The 27,347-nt window shown below is 44.8% G+C and overlaps 1 protein-coding gene across 1 annotated transcript in view; it reads right to left on the bottom strand.

Moving 5' to 3' along the window:
• Nucleotides 1–27,347, bottom strand: part of LOC147718790 (connector enhancer of kinase suppressor of ras 2-like) — a 1,944,591-nt gene that overhangs the window by 116,760 nt on the left and 1,800,484 nt on the right. Inside the window, exon 23 of the mRNA XM_086967239.1 lies at nucleotides 4,738–5,242. Within this exon, the coding sequence (XP_086823365.1) occupies nucleotides 4,738–5,242 (505 nt within the window). The remainder of the gene's footprint in view (nucleotides 1–4,737; nucleotides 5,243–27,347) is intronic.

Here is a 27,347-nt window from a genome sequence, read left to right as displayed (position 1 = left end):
CTTCTCATGTACAATGGGGCACAGCTATGTGCTTGAGAGATTGAAGATGTTCTGAAATATTGTGGGATTATGCACTAAGACTATTGATGTGGTTGAAAGTTTCAACATGAAAATTAAAAGATGGAACACAGTTAGCTAGAGTGTCTAGTTTAAACTTGAAGGAAGAATTGGGGAAGAGGACTGTTGCTTTTCATCTATCACCTCATCAGACTACTGACAAGAATCCATTTGATCTTTTCAGAGGGAGACAACCTGATTGTAAGTTGGTTCCAGGTTGGAAGAGTTGGAATAAAGGTTAGTTTGATGCTGGTGATAACAGGTGAAAGGATAAGGAGTAAAAGGTACAGATTGGTTGAAAGTGTGAGTATGACAAGATGAAGTATATGAAGGATATACCTGTGAAGGTGAGGGGTTCTACTGAACTTGAAGACACCTACAGTAACTGAAGATTGCTCATAATTCCCTATGCCACTATGCCACTGAGGATCATAGAGTTATTCTGCAATACAGTCAAAACTTCAGACGAAAGAATTTGAAATCTCAACAGAGTAGCTGCTAGGAATGGTTGCAGATTAAAAGGTGCAAAGAGAGGGGCCTTGTCTTGTGAAAATCTGGGTGGCAAAATAAATGCCTTTAGCATCCCATCCAGAACACTATCTGTTTAGAAGCTCCAAAAACCTAGATATTTAAATGTTCTATTTCTTTATTTATTTGTTATAAAAAGTGAAATGAAACCACCAGGCTTATGATGCAGATAGTGATAGCTCAGGTTTTGCTGAGCTATTGGTATCTGCGTGTGATTGTCTTACAATTATCTCAATGGGAGCACCTGTGTCCTGTTTTTACAACGAGTTCTGGATTGATCACAGGATGGCTAAATGGACCAATAGACCAAAGGACTGTCCTTAAATCCTCATATTTGGTTATTAGGATGGGTTCAATAAATATGAGGATGTAAACTATAGCATTGATTTAGCTTGTCTCTCCACCTGTTCTACCATTGAACCAGCATATTTAATTGGGAGCACTTGCACATGGCAAGACATAATTCTATTCACACAGGTCATGTCCAAATGTAAATTGAGGGAACAGCCACTTTGTTGCATTGATGCAAAAGTTATATTCTTCAACTGTACATGACAGATACCAGATACGTATAAAACTTTCAACATAGGCGAAAAAAGCCTAACAATACCATGCCAAATGAACAATTCACCATTGTTAGACCTGGCACCATTGACGTGGGTCTCCCTTCCATGTGCTGTTGCCTCATGCATTTTTGCTGGTACTAGATGTTTTGGGCACTGTGCCACTGCTATTCAGTGCCACAGTGCAAGTGCTCCCAATTGTAGATTGATGTATTAATCAGTGGTTCCATGTTTGGCTATTTGGTTTACTTGCCAGACCCTAGTCCAGTGCACTGAGTGTGCCCAGGGCATGTAAATCCAAGTGCTGCTGTTGGGCCTACAGCACTGGTTGTGCCACCCATAGAAGCAGCTTTGTAAAATGTGTCTAAGGTCAGCCATTGCAGAGCCTGCGTGCAGTCTGGTACTGTCATGCTAACTGGGCAAGTGCACCCACTTGCCAGTCCCTAAACCTTCCCTTTTCTTCATATCAGTCACCCCTATGGTAGGCCCAAGGGCAGGGTGCATTGTAAGTATAAGGTAGGACAAGCCCTGGTGTTTGTGGCATGTTCTAATAGTGAATTACAGCCATTTTCGTTTTTCACTATTGCAAGGCTAACTGTTCTTGATTGGCCAGAATGGGCTGTTAGATTATTACATGTTTATAATCATAACTGTCTCAGAGAACATGGTAGAAATTTAGTATGCCTGAACTCAGAATGATGAAATACATCTTTTAGTGAAGTTGGTTTTAACATTCTGTGTTTGCACATACCACTTTTAGAAAGTAGGTATTTGCTTCTCTAACCATTCAAACCTGCCTCTGTTAGGTTGTGTATTCCTTTGTCTGGTTTTCTGAGTGACAGGGCTGGGGGATTCCAAGAGACAGGCCAAGTCACCCAGTGGTGAATAGAGAGATCTGCATCTAGATGGGAGGGAGGAGTTGCACCTGAACCTTGAATAGGGCTGTGCCTGCGTTCCACAATGCTAGCTCCACCCCGTGGGGAGCGGATGATGTCCCTGCCCTGCACACTGAAAGAAGAGAAGGAGTCCTGTAAACAAAGTGCTCCAGGACTGTACGTGCCTTCCACAATGCTGGCTCCACCTCCTGTGGAGCCTCTGATGTTTCTGCCCTGCACTGTGAAAAGATATTAGAAGTCTGGTAAACAGAGTGCTTCAGAACTGGTTTGGACTGGGCAAAGGCCCCTCTCCCCTTAGAGAACAAAGAATTTTGGGGTATAAATATTGGGACCCTGATCCCATGAAATTAGATCACGTTTGACTACAAGAAGAAACCTTTACTGAGTAGAGGAACCTGAAGAAACTGAGGAGAGACTATTCCCAAGCTGAAGTGCTGCTGGGGGGATTGGCCTGCAGTGGTTGCCTTACTGCCAAAGGAAGGAGAAAGGAACTTTGTGTACTTTGCTTCTGCCGCATCTGGAAGATCTTCACATCTTTATTTCTTTGTATCTGAACTTTGCCGCATTCCCATTGCTAAGACATTGCTTGTTGTGGAAGCGTAACGCAGCTCAAGGTAAATTGAATCAAAGTGTCGCATCTACGAACTGAACTGAACTAAGCTTAAATCTACCATCTTAAAGTAACAGTATTGTGTTTTTTGTCATTTATGGTCTTGTGGTAACTCCATATTAAGTATACTTATTTTTTATATAAAACCTGTGTGGTGTCCATTTGTAGTTTTGTCACTGGGTTACTGTATGTGATTACAAATGCTTAACACACAACGCCTCTGAGATAAAGCCTGTCTGCTCGTGCCAAGCTATAAAGGGGGTGAGCAGGGGTTATTTTAGGCGTGTAATCCCCTTATCCTGACTAGAGTTGAGGGCCCCTATTTATCACAAGTACCTACCTGTCCCAACTAGAGACTCCCAAATCTAACAACCATATATGTGGATCAGGTACTGTTTTAAGAGACTGATTAGTACTGCCTTCAGAGTCAGAGGTCCACCAGTCTAAACCTACTACACATCTTCAGAAAACACAACCTTTCCCCATGTCAAAATTCATGAAGAGAATGTGATTCCAATGCTTGCTTTCTTGTGAATGCCTAGATGCCATGTTCTCAGAAGCACCCCACCCTGCATCACATCTACATTACATCTTTGTGCTTTTTCACACTAGATTTATTTGACGTAGAGTGGTTGGGCCACTACGTGTAAGAATATTTTGCGCTGCCATCTGAAAGGACATGTTGCTATAATAGAGTGGAATCAGGTTCCAAGTCATCTCATTTAACTTCATTCTTTCCCGCAACATCCCAACCCTAAAACAGTACACATTTTAAGGCAGGGTGTAATTTGGAAGACTGTTTTAGCCCTGAGAGCTGACAGGCCTCCAAGCCAGTGTTAGATTATTTTAAATGTTAGGTAAGCATCAGCATTCCTAGGCTATCTACTATTGCGGGATGATGACGAACAGAACAATAGTTTCCTGTTGAATTAATACGAAATTAGGGAAGTGTTGTAACCTTGAGATAATGAAGTAATTTACTAACAATTGTATTTTTTTCTTGACCTGAACCGTAGCATTTTCTGTTCTTGTGAACATGTAGTTTACTGTATCAGGTGTAAAATGTGGAGGTTCCTGTTGTTCCTCAAAACAGATAATGCTCAATATAGTATTCCTTGTGGGCCATCGTTTTAGGGAAATGATGAGAGATAAGTTAGATTATCAACAAAAACTCTGCAGAAACTTAAGGAAACATCAGGTTTTCCCTTTGTTTACAGTAAGTGGAAATTAAATTGCCGGATAAATACATGGAATATTTATATAGAGAGGATATTGCTTAGGAATTTTCCATCACATATCTTGCTTGAGTCTCGTCTATCATCAGGAAAACTGTTATGTATTTGTTTGAAGATAAAGGCCCGATTTATATCTTGGTGGAAAGGGTACTCCTTTGCAATAGCAATGGAGTATACTTTCGGCCAACATAATGGTCCGCCCTCTCAATTTAAATGCATGTGCACCTTTGGTGTAACCACGGCGGAGACTACTCTGACTCCACCATGGTTACACCCCTCCGACGGCCTGATGGAGTAAGGGCCGTCAGAGGTTGACCTTCATGTTTGCCCATCTAATTTCGATGGGTGAACATTCAGGTTTTTTTTGTACTGCCTGCGACAGCCAAGAAAACCTTGAGCGCAAGGGCAGTGAAAACTGCAAAATGACCTCTCGCAATGGGAGATAACTCCCATTGTGAAGGGGCACTTTTTTATTTTCAAAAACAAAATCACACTTGGTTTTTCATTTTTTATCCTAAATAAAGAAACGTGTTAATTTGCCGTACAGCTCCGTCATATTTGATGGAGCTGTGTAGGACAAAGTTGCAATATAAAGGCACAAACTGCTTTGACTGCGGTACCTGTCAATGGTTACAATATCCTCCAGCCTGAGTTGCATTTCAACATTTGGCAGTCAGGACCGCCACCAGGGTGCCAAAGTAATTTACTCGGATGGCTCCAAATATTCGGGCCCTATGTCTACAAAAAGGCCATAATGCTGAACAACACATAGTTTCCATTCCATACATGCAATTTTGCACACTTCAAGAATCTAACACACAATTCCTGAAATACAGAAAAAAAATTACCTTCTTTGTTGGGACAATTTATTTGTGTCATATGAATTTCCTCTTCTAATTTCTCCTCGGTTAGCTCTGTTGTCTTTGTACGTCCTTTCCCCCTGACCTCTCTATTCCTTGGTAAACTCTGACTGCGCTGTTTTTGGGGTCTGCTGTGCGAACTGTGCCCTCTGTGACATTCCACCAGTGGGAATGGTCCATCCCTTTCATGGTTGTGCCGTCTTTGGACTGGTAATGTTGCTTGCCTTCTCCGCTCCGGTGACATTCCAGGTCGTCCAGTTGTGTAGTCTGAGTCAGTGGGGACTGTTTGAAGAAAATGGAGCCCGGAACTTGTCAAAGGCGTCTCTATCAGGTCCTGCCAAGATCGCCTTTCTCTGTAAGATGGTCTACATCCCGATGAGTGGGTACTTCCGGCATCCGGCCGTGATTCTTCTGCTGACGAATGAGAATAGGTTGACTCGCTTGAGAAATGACGCCCATGTTTGACTTCGGGGAAAGGGCTTGTAGAATTCACCTAAAACAAAAACATTAACATTTTAACTTCTGTAAGACATAGGAGAAATATTACAAACTATAATTTGTTGAATTTTTGCCAATCTATCTCCATAATTTCGAACTGGAGGTCAAATTCTTTACAAAAGAACTCTCATCAAAGTAAACAAATTGCAGAGAAGGTTTTCGACTTGGTTAACTGGAAGAGCCTGTTTTTTATCCTCTAGATGTTTGGATTTTCCATTGCTCTTATCTAGGTGATTTTGAAAATCTACAAGGGCGCAATCGCACAGTTAGTCATTAATTCTGAGGAAATAGGTATTTATAAAATACAGGGCGTACAAGGGATGTATGACGTTACAACGCATGCTTTTACCATGCATGCTGTTACAACGCAAGTATTACAACGAAAACCTTTACAACGCATTACACTTGGGGGTGCTGGATAGTGAATAGTTTAATTTACTATTCCAACTCCAGTCCTCGTGGACACTAGGGAAGGTGTTGGATAGTAAATTAAAACTATTCCTTATCCTAGAGCGCCCCCCAGTGTAATGCGTTGTAATGGTTTTCGTTGTAATACATGCGTTGTAACAGCACTGCGTGGTAAAAGTTGCGTTGTAAAGGTTGCATACCTGCACAAGAGGGGAGACATCTTGATTGCGCTTTTTATTGAGCCTCTGGGAATTGCCATTAGAAATGCAACATGTATAGATTCTCCCAGGGGTAGGATGGCAAAGAAAGTTGTATGCAGGTGACGTTGCTCTGTTTTAAAACCGGATGCAGCTAACAGAGGGTGTTCAATATTTGTCAGCAATTTTAAGTGACTATACAATTAACAGGGTTAAAACTGAGATCCTTTTTTTAATTGTGGGGTTGATACCCTGCAACCAGAATTTTGCACAAGGCCAAAAGGGTGTCTGGGCATCTATACCATGGAGGAGGTGGACGACCCTTTTGTACATAATTATCTACCTCTTATTAAGAAAATAAAGGCCCTGCTCACCAGATGGACAAGATTGCCAATATCTATAATGGGACAGGCATGCCCTTATTGCCACTATTTAATTTTTTATTTGATGCTCTACCCTGCACCTTTACAGGCCAAGTTTTTAAAGGAAATTTAAGGGCTACTTTCATATTTTATTTAGTTTAACAAAGCACCAAGCATTCCACTAAGCACTTTATATAGGTCAACCACTGAGTGTGGACTTGCATTGTTGAACTTAAAGGAGTATTATTTTGCTAAGTTTGCTCATTCCTCTTTTAGATATTCGCTACCCATTGGTTCTGGTTAAGCAGTTGATAACGTCTTTGGGGATTTGATTGCACAGGAATATAAAATGGAGGATTTACTATGTTTGATAAAGGCACCAAAAAACGTTTGCTACAAATATATAAAAGTTTTTTTGAACGGAAGGAACAATTTTTCAAATATTTTAATGTATCTGTTATCAATAGCTCCACTCACCTTACTGACATCTCCACTGAAACATAGTTCGCGGTCGATACAGGTATTGCTCATAATTGAGAATCGTATGGATATCAAAAGGTTGGGGATTTCCTTAGAGCAGAGGTCTGGAAAGGGCGGCCAGAGAGAGAACCCTATATTTGCAATACTCATCAGTGGCTTCTGCACACAATACCTGAACTTCTTCAGAAAATTAATCCCCAGATACCAGATAAATGTTTTAGATATCTTAAGGTGAATGAAGGAAACTGGCACCCAGGGCTGGGCTAGGATCGCAAACCAGCCCTGGCACTTACGCTCGCCCAGCTGGAAAGGGGGCGGCAAGATGGAGCAGGGTGGTGGCTGGCGCGAACACTCCAGCTGCGCTTTTCTAACTTCGGACCGATTTTGCAGCAGTGCTTCAAAACCGGGCCCCAGTAACAAACCGTCCCCCACCCTTCTAGCTCACCGGGTAAACACCCAGTGACCGCTACGGCCAGTCTGGTCCTACTGGCAGCATATTATCTGTGACTGTCCAAAAGTAGCAGGATACTGAGCTTCCAATAACGAACACGGTATCCACATGCTCAACATTGATTTTGCCCATGATACTCATGCACTGAGACTGGGGATTACCACGAATCCCAGAATACAGATGGTGGATAAAAATAAACTATTTCTGGTCACACTGAGAGCCAGATCGCTAATCCTTCAAAATTGGAAGTCTGTGAATGCTTGTAATCAGCGAAACCTGATCCAGGAACAGGGGGATGATGAAGTGGATTATTTAAAATAAATGTTGCTTAATTTTTTATCTGAGATGTAATGCATTCATGGGAACTCTCTAAATATTATTATTTTTTTTAAGTTAACAAATCGGTTTTGTTACTTTCTTGTGGTTTTTGATTTGTTACTAAAATGGGATAAATAAAAGTCAATACGTTTTCATTCTCCTTGACTCAAATACATAAATGGACCATAATGCATTATTATATTTGGTCTGTTCTAATTTGTAGTGTAATAGAATTTATCACTGCTGTATATATTTGAAGGGTATGCTATTTTGCTCCATTTTTATTTTTATAGCAATCAAAGTTGTTTTGCAGATAAAATCCAAACACTAATGTTTGGTGTCGCAAACTGCCAATGTGTACCACAAAATAAAGTAAATGTAAACTCTTGCCTTGCCCACCAATATAGTGCGGAGGTAGGTAACTTAGTTGTCATGGCCCAACAGAACTACTGTAAATTTGAAGCATGGTCTACAAACGTCTCTCCAAAAATGTCACTGAAAGATTACAGAATACACAAGCAGAAAGATTGATGCGCAACTGGAAGATGCAAGACCTCAACCCTACCTTAAAAGAAATCTATTATCTACCAGGTTCAAAGTTAAAATATTGTGCACGGTGCATAATGTATTGTGGAGCAAGGACATAGCAATACATGCAAAAGTGGGCGAGAATTAATGAATAAAATAAAATTGTAACCACTGATGAGCTAAAATAAAGGCTATTTGCCAACCAAAAGTCAAAAAACTAAAACTCATAGGCAGATCTCTGAGGTTACAGTGCCCAACATTTTAAAGGCTGCTAGTCTTAAGGGTGCAGCAGAAAAGACACTGAACTGAATCATCAGTCCACTCGTAAATACTGATTTCACCTGTAGGACAGTCTCTTAACTATAACCTCCAAAGCTTTTTCTAATGCACGCTTAGTGCACCAAAATGGCTAACACGGGGCAAACTAGTTAGAGCCTGTCACCTGATGCTGTAAAAGTATTTGACCATGTGAATAGGGCTTTTAACAATATTTCTCATGCAGGGTAGGATTGGGCCCGGTGATGCATAAGTATATAGGAACAGCCTAGGGGATACTCAAAGCTACGGAAGTGGAAAATGAAGAGAGATCAACATTCTTTCATCTTGAATGAGGGAAAAGACAGGAGTGCTCCATCTCTCCTCTACTGTTTGCCCTGGTGGTGGCATACCTTGCCTCTAAAAAATGAGGGATTAGGAAAGTGAGTGGCCTGTTGGATGCTACAACATAAAATATATTTATTTGCAGGTGATATTTAATTTTCTTTGACGAACTCTAAGAGATCCATCTGAAGGTTCTAGAAATTCTTAAGAAATACAGAGATGTCCCTTCAGAATTTATTTGGTTACCCCCACAACGAAAACTAGCACCAGTGTAGTTCTCTGAAATAATATGTTCTCTCATGATAAAATGGGGTACCTTAACCCTAACATTACCGCTCTTCTTCTACAACAATATATCACAGCTCAGACTTTACACATGCATTAATGGGTAACAGTTTCCTTAAGTTGACAGAGTGGGGTTGTGGCTTTTGAAATAATCGGTTTCACAGAGGAAATATTACAAATTTTGACACCTGTAAAAAAGATTTTTCCATTAATCAACCTGAAACGTTTCAATACTGAGCTATTCCCTAGTGAATAAGGAGGTGGCAGTGAGACTCAACACCATTTGAAAAACATTTCTGGACTTATTAAAGTTAGTTGGAAAAATACTAGGCAAGACTAGACTGCAAGACCAGTGGCCAACACCATTGTGAGACCTTCAGGGATGATCAACATGTAGATTAAAAATGCTGGGAAACACTGCAACAAATTTACCTTTTCTGCATGGTCACACCATTTAAAAAAAAAACTTCTTTGACCTTAATTTAGGTGGTATTAGGACTCTGTGCCCCTTGTAATTGCTATTCAGTGCCACCTTGCGTGTGCTCAGGCTCTATAACGGTAATAGTCTAATTAGTTTCACGAATTGGCTTATTTATTTTTCACGTAAGGCCTTAGTAGATAGCACAGAAACTGTATCAATGATATGAGTGCTGACGGTCATATGTGGGCAGCAGTATGTATTTCCACCATCTACATCTAAGACAAAAATATATGGCTGCCAGGAGCACTGCTGTGCTCTGGTTGGGCTTCAGCTTAAAGGTACTGCAGTAACACATGGCAGGGAAAAGTGTTATTGCCATGTAGGGATACCTATTTTTATCTAATAACAATATCACCCCTAAAGTATACCCTGTGGACCTATAAGACAGGGTTGCTAATATATATAGATATTTTTCAATTGTCTTATTGTATATTTATATCTCCACTGAGCAGGTAAATCTACATTTTCTTTAAGACAGGATCATGTGTGATTAAAATGCTTTCTTTTCATCTTCGCCTCGGGAAAGATGGAAAAGTCATTCAAATGTGTGCCACTTAATTTTCAAATTCTGATTTAATAATGAAACCACATTTTTGATCATTTGAAAAAGGAACTTTATAAAATGTACTATCGGCTGCTTGTATAAAAATATGGGTTAAAACCAGGTTTGGCAATCATTACACAACCGGAGCTTAAATTCACATCTTAGGCATGGATTTGTAGGATCCCCAGCTGGTTCTGCTGGGCAAAACCTAACACAAATGGCCTCAGGGCCTGATGCCACTTGGGCCATTGATGGTTAATGCTTCAGACTGCATGAGGCTGCTGGTTCCGAACAGAAAGAAAAGCTACCCCACACTCTTGGAGAAAACTCCCAGGGTGTCATCATCACTAGTTTTTGGGAATTTGTTTTAGTACAACAAAAATGTTTTTATGAAACATGGTGGCTCCTTAGCAAATGATTTGTACCATCAGAGGAGCTGCTGTGGCAGTAACAACAGTGCACGCAATGATCTCTAAATATGGCAAGTTTTATTCTTCCAGGACAGCAGTGTACATCCCGCTGGATCAGAAGAAAGCCCACAGGGTCTGAATGACCCCCTTGGTCTGAACATAAAATCTTGGACCTTGACACCCTGCATGGTGTATTCAACGTACGCCAACACGATCAGCCTAAAATCATATGTAGGCTAAACGACATTTCTTCTATTATCAAGCCTCACGCTAACCCTGTTAGAGACAAAAAAAAAGCAGCGCTAACCACGGTTAACACTGCTTTTTTACGTCTGCTAATTTTCAGACTTAGCCATTTAATCCAATGGGAGGTGGATTACATGGCTAAATTCACCATGGGCTATCAACAAGAATATTCCTATCCTTGTAGTTTTATCGCTGCAGCGATTACCTCCCAAAATGCAGCTATCGCTGGATTTTTTATCGCCTAGGCGGTTAGTGTTGTTAATAACAGGATAACCAGGCGATATTATCCAGCGATAGCGGGCGTTAAAAAAATTGGCGCTAAGCGCCCTTAGCGTTAATTTTCCCTGGTCCTTGTTAATAAGCCCCACAGTGTTACTATTCATCTCCTCCCAAACTGCTCATATTATAACTGCTTTCCAGCAATTCCACTTTTGTGCTGGTGGAACATTTATCATTGGCGATTTGATCAGCTATCTGTCTGCTGTATCTATGAATATAACAACGAGTACAATCACATGGGCGAATTCCCCTCTCTTGAAAAAAATGATAGCTTTGAGGCACGTTTTGATTCCATAACAATTTCACCCAAATTTCTGTAGCAGGCGCTTGCTATCATTTAGCATAAAAGTGCAGGTGAATAGTAAGCGAATCATGATTTAATTTTATGTCTGTGACGTCAAACTGTTTGATCACATTTTCAGCAAACAGTCATACAAAAGCAATACCCTGAATCTTAATTGTAGGAGCTTTACTTTGTAGTAGACATTGAATATTTCAGCGAGACAGTCCTGTGGTGATAATTTTTTGTAAAAAGGTATTGACAGCGATATACCTTGCCTGCACGTGGCTTCTTGCCTGAGACCTGTTGCTGGGCTGGGACTACATCCCCCGGCCTTCACAGCGCAGCGCTGGACACTATTGTCAGTTTCCGCTGCCTGCATGCTGCCTCTTAACTGAGCGCTGTTGCTGGGTAGGACTAAGTCCCCCACTGCAGTGGCGACTCCTCGGCTAAGGTGGAGGGGCGTCACCCCACTTCTTTTTACAGTTTAAAAAAAGAAAAAAGAAAACGTTAATAACTGGAGGTTATTATTATTTCAGTTTTCCCCGTAGTGGCGTCTTTGTGGTGCGGACTGCTCTCAGAGCAGTGGGAGGAGTGGATTGCACTCCCTATGTGAGCATGAGTGCTTGGCCGGCCCTCTCTGGCAGCACATGTCCACCCCTCCAGACCCTGACTGAGCATCGTGTCATAGTGCTCAAACCAATCACAATGCTGTATTGCAGCACTGTGATTGGCTGCAGAGAGCCTGGGAACCCTGGTGCTTCCTGCTTTCTGTCTCCCCCAAGAAGCCAGAAAGATGATGTTGGAGAGGGGGCGGCTGGCTGGGAGGTAAGTGACTTTTTTTAACCCATCCCCGACCCCACCCCAGCCCATCCCACTGCAGCTTCCAGGTAGCAGCTGCCACTGTCCCCAGCCTTCACAGGGACAAGGAGGGGCCACAGTCCTGCCCTAAAATGGAAAAGCTCTGGACTACTCCTACAGCATGGAATGTGCGCAGGACACGCCAAGGAATGCACCGGGGTGAAGACAGGCCAAGATAGGCCCATCTGAGACAGGGCAAGGCCACCTTATTAACGTCTACATCTCTGGAAACTGAGTAGCCCCGAAGCCTGACCCTGGAACACTTGTGGTAAGAATGGAAAGGGGCGACCACTCGGTCCCCCCGAACGTATGGCGGAGTGCCTCGATCCCCCCGGGAAGCCATTTTGTGGCGGGAGGCGCGTCTCGGCTGGTATGCCCGAAGCGGCGTAGCCGGGGCGCGCTTGTCCCCGCCCTAGAGTGGGCTGGCCTAGACACCGACGTAGCCAGACCCGCCTCCGGGACGGGCAGGGGCGGGTTTACGCCCGCCCTGAAGATGGATAAAAGGAGACGCAAGGCCTGAAGACGTCCTCTTGTTCTTGTGCTCCGAAGCTGCACCTCCTCGCCACACGTGAGCTCGGGACAGAACGAAGAGCCAATTTTGAGCGTTTTGATCCTTTTCTTTGTCTTCTAGATACTTCGTCGGAGAGATGCCAAAGAAAGTCGCAAAGAAAATGTCGACCGACCAGATGGTGCGGGCCCTTTTCAAAGATATGGCAGACATAAAGAGACGGTTGGCAGAGCGAGACGGGGAGGAGGGTTCGGGCCCTGCGCCGGCTGGAGGGAGACCGAAGAGGCCGAGAAAGGTTCCAGCCGGTGGAGACATCCCGGTTCCCCCTGCACCGCTCGAGGCGCCGACCCCAGTTCCAATAGAGGAGAATCCAATCCCCGTTGTCGTCACCCCGACGCCCAAGGAAGACATGCCCCCCGAGCTGGCAGCACAGCTAGCGGCTTGGTTGGGGGATAGTAGTGGTGGCGCCACGGCTGCCGAGGCACAGGCGCTGATAAAAGGGCTTCGTGAGAAGAGAGAGGCAGCAAGAGTAGCTGCGCCATTTACGGGGATAGACAAGCCGCAAGCGGCAGAAGCTGCGTCCAGTTCAGGTAAGCGGCCGTTGCCGATTGCAAGGGACGAGTCAGCACCCTCTCGTAGAGAGAGATTGGGACAACATGTGCCTTTAGCCATAAAGGAAAAGATCTGGGCAGGGGAATACGTGAATATTTTTTCCTTGCTTGTTGATCATTATGATGTGGAGCATGTGAAAAGTCAAAAGGACTTAATGCATCCGAGTGTTTGGCGCGCAAAAATGGCCGCCTTTAAGGTAAATGAGAACATTGGCAATTGGGGCAATGCATGGGGAATCTTCACATCGATTCTGGGGGAACGTAGGCCTGAGTTGCTTCCTGAGTTTCCCGTTTATCAATCACGGATTATGGGTTACTCAACAACATATCAAGGCAACCATTGGTTTTGTTACGACAATCTGTTCAGGAAGGAAAAGGAACATAACAAGAGTTTGACTTGGGATTGTTACGATTCTCTAACATGGGACAAAATGAAGGAATCGGGAATGTTAAGGATGCCATTGGTCGGGAGCAATGTTGTTGATTACTCCCGCCAGAATGTGGGGACGCCCTTTCGCCCAAGTACGAGCACCGACGACCAGTCGAGGCCCGCGGGCAATACAGGGAGAAAGGGTTTCTGTTTTAATTTCAACAAGGGGAAGTGTACTAGGCCACCGGGGTCGTGTAAATTCAAACACGAATGTAGTACGTGTGGATCATCCCATCCTGAGTCATCGTGCAGAGCCAGAACGAGTGAGAATGGGGGTAAGGGAGGCGCCAAACAGGTCTAAGATAGGCCGAGGGGCGCCTTTACCAACCCCGATTGATACCCTGGCAATGATTCCCTGGCTCAGCGACTACCCGGATCGGACTTCTGCCGGGGTGCTGCGGAACGGTTTTACAAATGGTTTCCGCATCCCGGTAGGGGACTTTCAGGGTGTAGGGATGTGCAAAAATCAACTTTCCGTTTTACAACATACATCTGTAGTACAAGAAAAAATCCACAAAGAGGTTAGCCGGGGCCGGGTCGCCGGCCCGTTTAGTGTACCCCCGGTACCAGATTTTGTTTGTTCTCCGTTAGGGGTGGTCCCCAAGAAGGACCCAGGTGAGTTTCGTTTGATCCATAATCTGTCTGCTCCCATTGGTCTTTCGGTGAACGACGCAATTGATCCGGAAGCTTGTTCGGTGCGATACGCATCGTTTGATGAGGCAGTAGCCATCTTGAATCGCCTGGGGCCCGGGACGCTGATGGCAAAATCAGACATCGAGTCAGCGTTCCGGTTGCTCCCGGTACACCCAGACGATCAGCGTCTGCTGGGATTCGGGTTCCAGGGGTCATTCTACATGGATAGGTGTATGCCAATGGGATGCTCTATATCATGTGCTTACTTTGAGCAATTCAGTACTTTCCTGCAATGGGTGTTCACTAAGAAAACGGGTTTCCGAAATGTGATGCATTACCTTGACGACTTTTTGTTCCTTGGCCCCGCCGGAAATCCCGCATGTGCACAGGCCTTAGCTGAATTCCGTGTGTTGATGGGCCAGTTTGGTGTACCATTGGCACCGGGTAAAACTATGGGTCCCACGACTTGCCTCGAGTTTTTGGGGATCGAGTTGGACTCAAGGGAGGGGTGTTTCCGTTTACCAGCCAGCAAAATCTGTAAATTCAGAGCAGCCCTCCAAGTGTGTTTACATGTATCCAAGGTTACACTACAGCAGTTACAACAATTAGTGGGAAAGTTGAACTTTGCCTTGAGGGTGATCCCAATGGCTCGCCCCTTTTCCCGCTCAATTGCCCAAGCGATGGTTGGCCTAAAGGAGGGTCATCATCGCACGAGGTTATCGGCCGAGGTCCGCCAGGACATGCGGATTTGGTTAGCATTTCTGGCGGACTTCAATGGTCGAGTTGTCTGGAACAAGCCAGCCATGTCCTCCGATGAGCTTGGGCTATGGACAGATTCAGCAGGAAGCGTAGGTTTTGGCGCCATCTTCGGCACAAAATGGTCGGCACAGAAGTGGCCCCTATGGTGGCACGAGAAGGGGCTGACAAGTAACATCGCTTTCCTCGAACTATTTCCCATTCTGGTGGCCCTTAGAACCTGGCCAGAAGGGTTCAGAGATCATTCCGTTGTGTTCTGGTCCGACAATATGACCGTGGTAGAATGCATCAATAGTCAGGCAGCCCGTTGTAAATTGATTTTGAGGCTGCTCAAAGAAATCGTCTTACGGTGTATGCAGCTGAACGTGGTATTCAGAGCAAAACATGTACCTGGGGTGATGAATCAGGCCGCTGATGCACTGTCTCGTTTTCACATGCAGGCTTTCTCGGGTTTCCTTCCTTCAGCGGACCCGGAGCCGGCACCCTTCCCCGAAGCTCTCTGGTCTCTCGGTGCCCCGAACTTCGTCACCTCGTGGGAGAGAGTCTAGCACCCAGGACAAGGAAGGCATATGAAGGGGCGTTCCAGGCCTATTTAGCCTTTTTAGGGGCAGAGAGAGGGGGACTTTGGGGGCAGGAGGAGTGGGTAGTACTTTTCCTGATGTCTTTACGTAGGGCTGGGAAATCGGTGGCTACGGCCCAAAGGCATCGTGCCGCCATTTCCTTTGTTGCCAGGGCCCATGGCATCCTGGACCCAACAGCGTCTTTTACGGTACAGAAAGCGCTGCGTGGGTGGCAACGCCTAGAGGGTCGCAGAGTGGACGTAAGACGACCGATAGGTCTAGACAGGTTGTCCCAGTTGCTGACCACACTCCCTAACACATGCTCGTCCCCGTTCGAGACCTGTTTGTTCCGGACTGCATTTATGCTGGCATTTCACGGGGCTATGAGAGTTAGTGAGCTAGTGGCAAGGAACAAACGGGATGTGACGGGGGGCTTGTGCAGAGAGCAGGTTCAGATCAGGGGTGATGCGATGATTGTCTCCTTTCTCAGGTCCAAGACTGACCAGGATGGGAGGGGGGACTGCACGATCATTCGCAGGATCCCCGAGTCATCCATGTGTCCGGTTCAGTGCTTAGAAGATTACCTAGCACGAAGGGTGGCATCATGGGGGGGGACATTGTTGAGGCATGTAGACGCCACCCCGCTGACGAGGTTTCAGTTTCAGCGGGTGCTTGCAATGGCCATTGCCGCAGCGGGCTTGGACCCGGGTGAATTTGGGACCCATTCCTTTCGTATAGGGGCTGCCACAGAAGCTACAGCCAGGGGTCTTAATGTAGAACAAGTGAAACGTGTGGGGCGTTGGTCCTCCAATTGTTATAAGAGGTATGTGCGATTGCACATGTTGTGAAGCTGTAATCATGTACTCACGCTTCTTGTCTTTTGTTTGTTTTCAGTTGCGCAAGCCTACGCGGCAGGGCGGACTGTGCAGTTGACCCAACACCAGGCCAGCGGTCACACATCACCGGCTGAGAGAAAGGAGGTGTGGGTCGTAGGCCACTCATACGTGAGACGGGCCGCAGACGTATTCAAAGCAGGTGATATGATTCACGTACCTGGGGAATACGGGTACAGAGTGTCCTTCTACGGAAGGGGCGGTCTCTGTATTGACCAGTTTCAGGCATTCTTTGAGGGTTTGTTAGAGCGGATGAGGTCACCGCCGTCCATAGTCATAGTACATTTGGGGGGCAACGACTTAGTTACCACCGGTAGACGACTTCTCCTGGAGGCTATGCTTTCCACGGTAAGTTGGTTAGCAAGGAGAGTTCCGGGGTGTATAATTGCGTGGTCTCATATGATCCCACGAAAAGTGTGGCGGGGGGCTATCTCGGTCCCTGCTTTGAATCATTCCGTTAAGAAATTAAATAACAAAGTGAGTAGGTTGTTCCGTTCCAAGACATTGCATTCGATCTCGCATAGTTGTATTAATGATGATAGTATGTATTTGGGGGATGGTGTGCATTTGTCGAGGGTGGGCAATGAGTTACTCATAGGTGACTTCCTAGCTTGGTTAAAATCGTTAAAACATGACCTTTAGGTAGGAGTTTGGTGGGGGGTCCGGATAGCCGGTCAACTATCCGGACCTGTGGCGGTAAGGTCATGATCGGTGAGCACTAATTGGTAGATCCCTATGAGTGGGCGTCACCCAACACGGATGGGAGCGCTCGGGGGAGGTGGCCATTGGCCCCTCAATGGGGAGGCGGTCCCGTCTAAGGGCGGGTCGCCGGAAGTTAAGGAAAGGCGGTCAAGGCCCCTTCCTGTGTAGGAGGGGTTACAGCCCCCTCCTGAGGAATTTCCCGGGGCCAGGGTCATCTGCGACGGCAGATGCGGTAAGTTGTGTGGGGTGGGGGGAGGTCCACGATACCTTCTAGATACCACACACAAGTATTCGAACGACCTTTAAATGGCGTCGAGTCTTAAGTGCCCCCGACAAGTCAAGGGAAATTGTTAGTAGTTGCACTTGAGGTAAGCCTCTGTGCTGTCGCCCTTCCCAAGTGGGAGGGGTAAGTCTGGTTAGGGATCTTGACACCGGTTATGACCTTGCCGTTGGCCCTTAAACGTTAGGATGTACAATTTCAGTGTTTATAGAGAATGTTTTTGTAGGATGCTAGTTCGGCTAGGAGAACCTCTGTATTAGAAAATATGTTAAGATTAGCCAAACATCGCAATGTGATAATGAAATTGTACATAATATGAAACGTTTAATGTTTAATTTTTTGTTTTAATAAATACGGCCGCGGGAGGGTCACTCCCTCCCACATCCAAAAACTTAAAGAACTGTTTCCGGTTTCCCTCCTTGTGGGATTGTGTTGAGAGGGGGTGGCGGGTATCTCAGCCATATGGAAAGGGGCGACCACTCGGTCCCCCCGAACGTATGGCGGAGTGCCTCGATCCCCCCGGGAAGCCATTTTGTGGCGGGAGGCGCGTCTCGGCTGGTATGCCCGAAGCGGCGTAGCCGGGGCGCGCTTGTCCCCGCCCTAGAGTGGGCTGGCCTAGACACCGACGTAGCCAGACCCGCCTCCGGGACGGGCAGGGGCGGGTTTACGCCCGCCCTGAAGATGGATAAAAGGAGACGCAAGGCCTGAAGACGTCCTCTTGTTCTTGTGCTCCGAAGCTGCACCTCCTCGCCACACGTGAGCTCGGGACAGAACGAAGAGCCAATTTTGACCCACCCACCAGCCCCTGAGGACAGCAAGTTGTTGTGCATTAAAGTGAATTTTCTAAGTATGTTCTTTCTTTTCGTTTACAGGTTGTGAAAGTATCAGTTTTGTGGTTTATCATAATAAAGTATGGTGAATATCGTTAGGTTGTTACGATTAAAAGGACTTGATGTATTGTTGCTTTTAAGCATGCTCTTTCGGTCGTAGCGACCAATGTTTTCATAAGTTCGAATTGTCGTATTTATTTTTTGGTAGGCGGTAAGGTCATGATCGGTGAGCACTAATTGGTAGATCCCTATGAGTGGGCGTCACCCAACACGGATGGGAGCGCTCGGGGGAGGTGGCCATTGGCCCCTCAATGGGGAGGCGGTCCCGTCTAAGGGCGGGTCGCCGGAAGTTAAGGAAAGGCGGTCAAGGCCCCTTCCTGTGTAGGAGGGGTTACAGCCCCCTCCTGAGGAATTTCCCGGGGCCAGGGTCATCTGCGACGGCAGATGCGGTAAGTTGTGTGGGGTGGGGGGAGGTCCACGATACCTTCTAGATACCACACACAAGTATTCGAACGACCTTTAAATGGCGTCGAGTCTTAAGTACCCCCGACAAGTCAAGGGAAATTGTTAGTAGTTGCACTTGAGGTAAGCCTCTGTGCTGTCGCCCTTCCCAAGTGGGAGGGGTAAGTCTGGTTAGGGATCTTGACACCGGTTATGACCTTGCCGTTGGCCCTTAAACGTTAGGATGTACAATTTCAGTGTTTATAGAGAATGTTTTTGTAGGATGCTAGTTCGGCTAGGAGAACCTCTGTATTAGAAAATATGTTAAGATTAGCCAAACATCGCAATGTGATAATGAAATTGTACATAATATGAAACGTTTAATGTTTAATTTTTTGTTTTAATAAATACGGCCGCGGGAGGGTCACTCCCTCCCACATCCAAAAACTTAAAGAACTGTTTCCGGTTTCCCTCCTTGTGGGATTGTGTTGAGAGGGGGTGGCGGGTATCTCAGCCATAATGCCCCTGACAAACCTATTGACGATAATGGAAGAAGGAAGGCCAAAGGCAGCCCAAAGAGGTGGCAAAGATCACAAAATAGCGGCCCCACATAAAGCATAGAACTGCACGATCAGCGACATCGATCACCTCAAAGAAGAGGTGGAACCTTTGCTAAATAGGGGAACTTAGCTAGCCATTCTGAGCCATGTTCAAGGTAGCAGATATTTTTAAAAAGAAAGCGCATATGACTGTTAATACGAGGAAATCACTGGAAGCAACTGCTTATACGCAGCCTTGTGCTCCTGCCAATTACATGCAAAATGAAGATGCAGCAAGTGGAGCCAGACCCCACCAGCTAGAATTACTGCAAACTATCTCCAGAATGACGATGGTGGGAATCGACCACGAGTGATTATGTCTCCTAAGATAGCATATACAAACCATTACAGCCCACTTTTAAATTTGGAAAATGAGAATGGTATTGCAAATAGCTCTGTTAAGCAAGGGACCTTAACTGGACAAATTTCTTATATAGACCAAAATAAAGTATGTATTGACTGTAACTGTCATAAAGAGTCAAGCCAACTAAAAGGCACTATCATTAAGTTGGGAAAAGAACTTGCACAAATGAGGATACAAATGGAATTATTCGTAATAAAAGTGAGGTCATTGCAACAATCAGTGAATGGGGTTGAGATGACTAGACGCCTGAGAAATGAGGGGGCCAAGCTGAGAGTGGGTCAGATGATTCGGCTGTTAAATAAAAGGGCAATAGATATTCATAATTGATACACCATGGGGTAAAGCAAAGTATTTGTCAGGAACAGTTGCCACTGCTCACAAATTATGTAAACCCATGTTTTTGGGAAATTGAAATGCTAATACAATAAATAACCAACCAAGTGGGTCTTTGCAGGATAGTTCTAAATATCAAGTACCAAACCTTCCCCTACCTCCCAAACTGAGGACTAGCCCTGCAAAGAAATTGCAATCATCACATGCACTTAACACGAGAAGTGGGTGGGAGCAAAAGAATGTCCTCTTTACCTCAATGCTTAAAGCCCCAATTCAACACAATTGTGACCAGAATTGACGGGTGGAAAGTTGAGGATACTTTCCTGGTACGTGGCGGGACTGAGGTTCAAATTAAATAGTGTGGAGTGAGGGAACTTTATTGATTCCTTCCACATACATATGTCTTTTGCAGGTGACATGAGCCACAACGAAGGTTTGTAGAGTGGGCTTTGTGAATTACAGTATAGCAGCCTCCCCAGAGGGGCGTCCATCTGGAGATTTCACTATCTGGATTAAAATTAAAATGAGTTACATCATCAGAAAATTTTACAGTCAAACTACTGATATTTTGGGCCAGAGACTCACATCATCAATGTAGATCATTCAATTCTACTGTTTGATATATAGTAGCTATCCATCAGAGAGTCAGGATATACCTACTTGTCTTTGAAGATTACTTAGAACAAGACAATAACACAAGTCACTAAATTGTGGCAGGTCATCTAAACATAACAATTGAGCCCCATGAAGTAATGTTAAATCTAACAGAGGAAGAGGATAACTACAGGTCCATCCCTGGTCTGAGTCTCAAGCAAATAGCCAGAAATACAAAGGTAGCTTTTCAGGTTGCATCTATAACACTAAAATATAGTTCACAAGCATGCAACGGTTGAACCACACTGCATAAAGAGGCTAGCTACAAATTTAAAAGGGCATCCAGTAAGACCAGAATAGACGATATACTTCTTGATGTATCTTTGTAGCCCCAACCAACAGATATGGCAGTTATTGCAAGACTAGATAGTGATCATATGGTATGTTATATTATGTTATATATGATTTATAAGGCGCGCAACTACTAAAGAGTATCCTGGCGCGAATGGACATAGGCAGAAGGGGCACCGATGAAATTAACTAAGGGGGTTGAAGAGATGAGTTTTGAGAAGGTTCTTGTAGATACCCAGGTACTGCGTATGTCGCAGCAGGCCCGGAAGCTTGTTCCATAAAATGGCCAGTTTTACTGACCACGATTGGCCGACCATCCTAGAGCGGCGAAATAGCGGAATGGCGAGTAGGCGGCGAAAGGAAGAGCGGAACGAGCGGCCAGGTTTGTAAAAGGCCAAGCGCTTCCTAATATACAAAGGTCCTGAGTCATGCAAGGCTTTATGAGCCATGGTCAAGATCTTAAATTGGACCCGCTGGGCCACAGGTAACCAATGAAGATCACGTAGCAGTAACCTCGCACTGGATCGTTTGGCAATGTTGAATAGGAGTCTGGCCACCGCATTTTAAATCAGTTGGAGTTTATTCATGAGGTAGCCAGGGATGCGGATAAATAGGGCATTAGCGTAGTCAAGCCTGGAGAGGATAAATGCCCGAGCTACCATTACCTTTGCCTGCTGTGGTAGCAGGGGGAAGAACTTCCTAAAGATCTTAAGAGTGCCGAAGCAGATACCAGTCAGCTTTTTAATATGCTCGGCAAACCGGAGATCTTCCCCAAACCATATCCCCAAGTTCTTGGCCGGGCTGCCCTCCGACCATGGGCATGGGAAGTCCGGAGGCCACAAGGCCTCTCTAAACTGCGGGGGAAAGTTGCCATACAGCAGTATCTCAGATTTTTCTTCATTGCACTTAAGATGCGCCTTGGCCAGCCAGGTAAACACAGCAGAGAAGCACCTCTGCGTATCCCCGGTGCCCAATTCAGAGCCTTTCCATGTGAATAAAAGCTGTGTATTGTCGGCATATGCCATGATTTTGGCACCCAGCCCCTCAGCCATGGCAATCAAAGGGGTCATATAGATATTGAAAAGTAGCGGGCTCAAAGTAGAGCCCTGCGGGACTCCCGTAGATAGCTTCCTGGCAGAGGAAGAGAAAGGAGGCAGCCAGACCTGTTGGGAGCGCTCCTCTAAAAAGGATCTCAGCCAAGCCCACACTGCCCCACAGATGCCGATGGCAGAGAGCCAATCTAGGAGAAGCTGGTGAGGTACAGTATCGAAGGCGGCAGAGAGATCCAATTAAATCTGAGCCGCTCTGCCGCCCCCGTCCAGCCACTCCCTGATGGCTTCCGCTACCTCAACCAATGCTGTCTCTGTGCTGAAAGATGTTCTAAAACCAGACTGGGCTGGATGAAGTGCCCCAGAAGTTTCAACAAAAGCCTCAAGTTGACGAAAGACCACCTTTTCACAAACTTTGGCCAGTGCAGGGAATAAGGAGATAGGCCGATAGTTAGGAGGCAGCAGGGGATCAGCAGTTGCTTTTTTGAGAAGCCGGAGAAGTTTAGCCTGTTTCCATTGGATGTGAACACTAGCAGAATGAAGTGAGCGATTAATAATGGAAGTAACTTCAAGACAGACACTCCCCGCTACCCCCGCTAAGGCTCTAGCTGGGCATTGGTCCGATGGAGAGCGCGACTTTAAATATTTGAGGATGGCAAGAATGTCGGAGTCTTCTGCTGGCAGAAACTGGGAGAACAGGGGGCGGGTGGAAATGTTAGACAGAATAGCTGAGGTAGATGAGGTTGACATTTCCCTTACATCCGACCCTAAGCTGTCTTGAATAGATTGTATTTTGCTAATAAAAAAGGAGGAGAGCTCCTCGCACCACTGCGTGGAGGCTGGAAGAGGTTTTTGTTCCGCGCTAGGAGACATAAAACTTCTTACGATTGAAAAAATCTCCTTACTGTTATTATTAGCCTTCAAAATATGCTCTGCGTAGAAATAACTTTTAGCTTTCTTGATAGCGTCATAATAAACCTTCTGTGCTGCCCGAAGCACCAGTTTAGCCGCCGGACAGTAGGCCACACGCCACTGACGTTCCAGTTTCTTACAACCCAATTTTAACTCTTTTAGGTGCCCAGAGAACCATGGCTTTGAGGTGGTTGATCTATGATGACAAGTGGCTGAGGGTTTAGAGAAGAATTCAACCCCCTGACCGATCCAGATGTTAAAACATCTACTGCCTCGCCAAGGTCATCTGCAGGGGCCAATGAAGTGTTAAGCAAGGCCTCGTAAAAGGCTGGGAAATTAATCCTCCGCCTAACCGGACCGACAGATGATGATGAGGTGGAAGGAGACGACCCCATATCCCAAGAAAACCTAATGAAACAATGGTCGGACCAAGTCACAGGAAGGGGGTCCCGGATGTGCAAATCAAAATTCGAGCAGACCAAATCGATCAGATGGCCGCCAGAATGAGTAGGTCCCTCCACCCACTGAGTCAGTTGCGTGAGGTCAAGTAGATCCAGCAGAGCAGTTGAGTCAGAGACCTCTGGGGTATCTAGGTGAATAAGAAATCACCCAGGAGCAGAAATTTAGTAAAGGGCAACACACGTGGGGCAATGAAGTCCCCAAGAGTCTCCAAGAACGCTCCAGGAGGGCCAGGTGGTCGATACAATAATATGCCCCCCAGGGTGAAATGGGGTGACAGGGTGAAACTGAAGTCCAGTGCCTCCGCCTCCGTCAGTTCACTGACGGGAGAATAGGTGAAGGCCCAGGCCTCCCGGAATATCACCGCAGTTCCTCCCCCTCTCCCTGTTGTGCGGTCAGCGCGAACTATGTGGAACCCTCGAGGAACGGCCCTGGTATTGAATATGCCTCCTTTCAACGCATGCCTTTTCCCCGCAGGCTATTACAACGCGGTCGTTATAACAACCGAATTGTAACAATGCATACCATTACCCCGCAAATCCTATCAACGTCTTGCTCTGGGGGGGGGCGCTGGATGTTGGAATAGTATAATTTACTATTCCAACTCCAGTCTGTGCAACAGTAGGGAAGATGTTGGATTTTAAATTCAACACCTTCTGACCCCTCTGCAAGTCATTGTTATGACTTGTAGGGGTAATGGTATGCGTTGTTACAACGTGGTCATTGTAATGACCGCGTTGTAATCACCTGCGTGGAAAAGGATTTGTGGTAAACAATGTTTACCCCTGGTATTGGACCTGGTTGAAACACCTATCCTCTCCAGCGGTCAAACAATACAGCAAACTGCAATGCCAATTATAACTAGTAATAACAGGAGAAGGGTAAAACGGCCTATGATTGAAAATAATGAAGACATCTTATCCCAAGTCCATACTCATGTATCACACACATTGAATGATTTTAATGATCAGGAGCAAGATGCCGAAGACATTGTAGGTATTTTTACAAAACTAACAGAAAAGATTAAAAACGTTTTTTCTTAAAGAGAGGAAGAGTAAGGTAGTTAAGCACAGGGGGCGCTGTGGTATGTCCATCAATGCAAGACAGCAAAGGAAAGGCTGATGATTTTCATCAAAAGTGGACGCAGGGACAACTGGGTTGAGGCAAGGAAAAGATACAAATCTGTTCAATTGGAAGCTAGAAAAAATTGAGAAATGATGATGTGGCGTGATTTGGCCAAGGCAGCAATATTTATAGATAGCAAGCAATTCTGGCACCTGCTAGCCAAAGCGGAAATTCACCATGCCAGGGTAGACTATTTCAACTATCAGCCACATACATGAGTACAACACTGCAGTAAACTGTATTCTAACCAGGGTGAAAGGATGGAGGCTGCTGGTGTAAGTGATTTGGTGATTAACACCAACAGTAGGGAAATTGGTGATGTACAACCAATTACTTTTACTATGGATGAGACATTGGCGGCCCTTGTCAGTTTAATAAAAGGTAAAGAACCACACCTTGACAAAGTTCCAGGAGACCTTTCTGCCTCAGAACCAGTGATTTGAGGATATATTTTAAACCAAATGTTTAGTGCAATAGCCAGAGGGCAGAAATACCATATTCTTGGAAGCGCGCAGAAGTGGTGCCCATCTTCAAGAAGGGAGACAAAGGGGACCCAGCAAAATTCAGGCCAATCAGTTTTATTGATATATCACAGAAGCTGTTTAGCCAACAGCTGTTCATGAGGGTCCAAACATGGATGGAGGAGGAACACATCTTGTCACCATTCCAGGCGGGTATTAGAGCACACACAAGCACTGTGGACCAAATGTTTCATTTCATACTAATTTTGTGGAAATATGTGTTCAGGAAGAAGGGGCATAAATATGTTGTCTTCATAGATTTATGCACAGCTTTTGATCTAATCCCCAGGGCAAAAATATGAGCAGCACTCAAAGAGTTGGGGATGCCGACTAATTTATTGCAAATTATAGTGCGGCTCCACAGTAACAACTATGCCTAAGTGAGATGAGGAAAGAATGGTGACCTGACTGAGCGTATTAGTGTGAACGAGGAGTCTATCAAGGATGTGTATTAACCCCAACACTGTTTTCCTTATATAGAAATGGGTTGATCATGATACTGTTTGATTGTAATGGTGACTCTCCGAAATTAGCAGAGCAGACTGGGCCACCTCTGCTATTCGCAGATGACTTGCTACTTATATCAAAGACTCCCATGGGGCTCCAAAACGTAATAATCACTTTATATCTTCGTGTGATAAACATGACCTGGAAGTTAATGTATCCAAAACTAAATGCATTACTTTTAATCCACACAAGACTTTAGATGTGGGGTAAAGCTAGGGGCAGCTTACGTGGAACACATGAAAAGTTTTGAGTATTTAGGGGTTAGGATTGCAAATATGCTTATGTGGATACCTCAGATAACTAAACGCCAGCTGCCATTACAACATGCAGGTTCTACCATGGTGAAAAGGCTTAAAAATCCAAGTTACAACTAAGTCACCCAGAACTTACAAATGTACTGTGCAAGAGGACTTGGGGCTGCCCTTTATGGAGGAGATATGGGTTTTGAACCATTGAGGGGGTCATAAGAAAGTAGGAAACAATTTCATGAGTTCAGTAAGTACATCGTACTCCCATGGAATGCCCCGCTAACCCCAATGCGATTAGATATCAATTTGAAGAATATTGTGCATGTAGTTTATATACCATTGGCCTTTTGGTTAAGGGTTTGGACTGGCAAATCACCACTTCCCTTGAGATAATAATTTAGTGAAGTATGAACCCTAGACAAAACGGGGCGAATACCATGGTTTAAGCATATCAAAACCTCGTTGTTCAGACTTGGGATAAGTGAATATTGGGCATACTCTAGAATGTCTGAAGAAGGGGTACTGGAATTCTATTAATCAAGAATGGCTGTGCAATAATAATAGTGTTGGTGTGCTAACAACGAGTTTGTTAGATGTCAATGATAACATGCCGTTTGAACCATTTCTGAATCAACTAGAGCCTCCACGAGCTAAAACCCTATTTTTAGAATTTAGGTGTGGAATCTTCCTTTTACATAATTATTGTAGCAAAACCAGTCAACTTGCCTTTTCTGGGAGGCATGTAATGGAACTAAGGAACACTTCATTTTTTTCCCCGGTGTATTCCGCACTCAAGAAGACATGGAGAGTTCAGATCTGTCGCATTTTATCTATGACACAATTGAAGGAAGCAACTACGATACTAAAAAGTGACAACACTGAATGTCTTTGCACTTTCCAGATATCTGCTGTATGCTTGGTGATTGAGATGCAATAAAATGAAATAAGATATATTATTTTAATTAATGCTTTAGGAAGTATCTCAATAAATACCACCACACTTTTAAATTGATGATTTTAAGAAATTGATGATTTTTGATGCTTCGATTTGAATTAAACTGCTGACATCACTATGCACAAGCACTTTTATAATAATCTCTTATGCCCACATAGTAGTCTAAGATTTAGCAATTAATGGAATTGATAGCACCTTAATGCACAGGCCCTTTTTAGAATTGTTCCCATTTATATGAGATTGCTTTAACCACAGAGTGCAAGCACTTTTTATATTTCACTCTAATGTCCCTACAGTTGTTTAATAAATAACCGCCGGTACTCATTAATGTATAGCACCAAGTGTTTCAGCAATCAAATAAGGACTACTGCAAGAAATTAGCCAGATCATATTTTCATGACTAGGTTTTAAATTAAGTTGTTATTTCCAACTAAGTTACTGCTGGCACTTTAATGCATAAGCATTTTATATTTTGTCTGTATTCCCTTTACTACCATAATCAATGAGATTGTCGGCAATCTTAATGCCAAACACTTTTATGTCTGCGCCCCAATTGCTAGCCAAGATAATGCAGTTGTAATAACATAAGTTTTTATAATGTGTTTTAGCAATTATCAAGCAAACAAACTGTTGCAGGGCAGAGATGGCTGAACTGCATTATTAATGGCTACAGAATTTGCTGGCTCTTGTTTTTGTATAGTTGTACAAT

Source organism: Lissotriton vulgaris, chromosome 4_1 (genome assembly GCF_964263255.1).
Source record: "Lissotriton vulgaris chromosome 4_1, aLisVul1.2, whole genome shotgun sequence".
In the NCBI taxonomy this organism is placed as follows: Eukaryota; Metazoa; Chordata; class Amphibia; order Caudata; family Salamandridae; genus Lissotriton; species Lissotriton vulgaris.
This window is presented reverse-complemented; position numbering and strand designations above follow the sequence as displayed.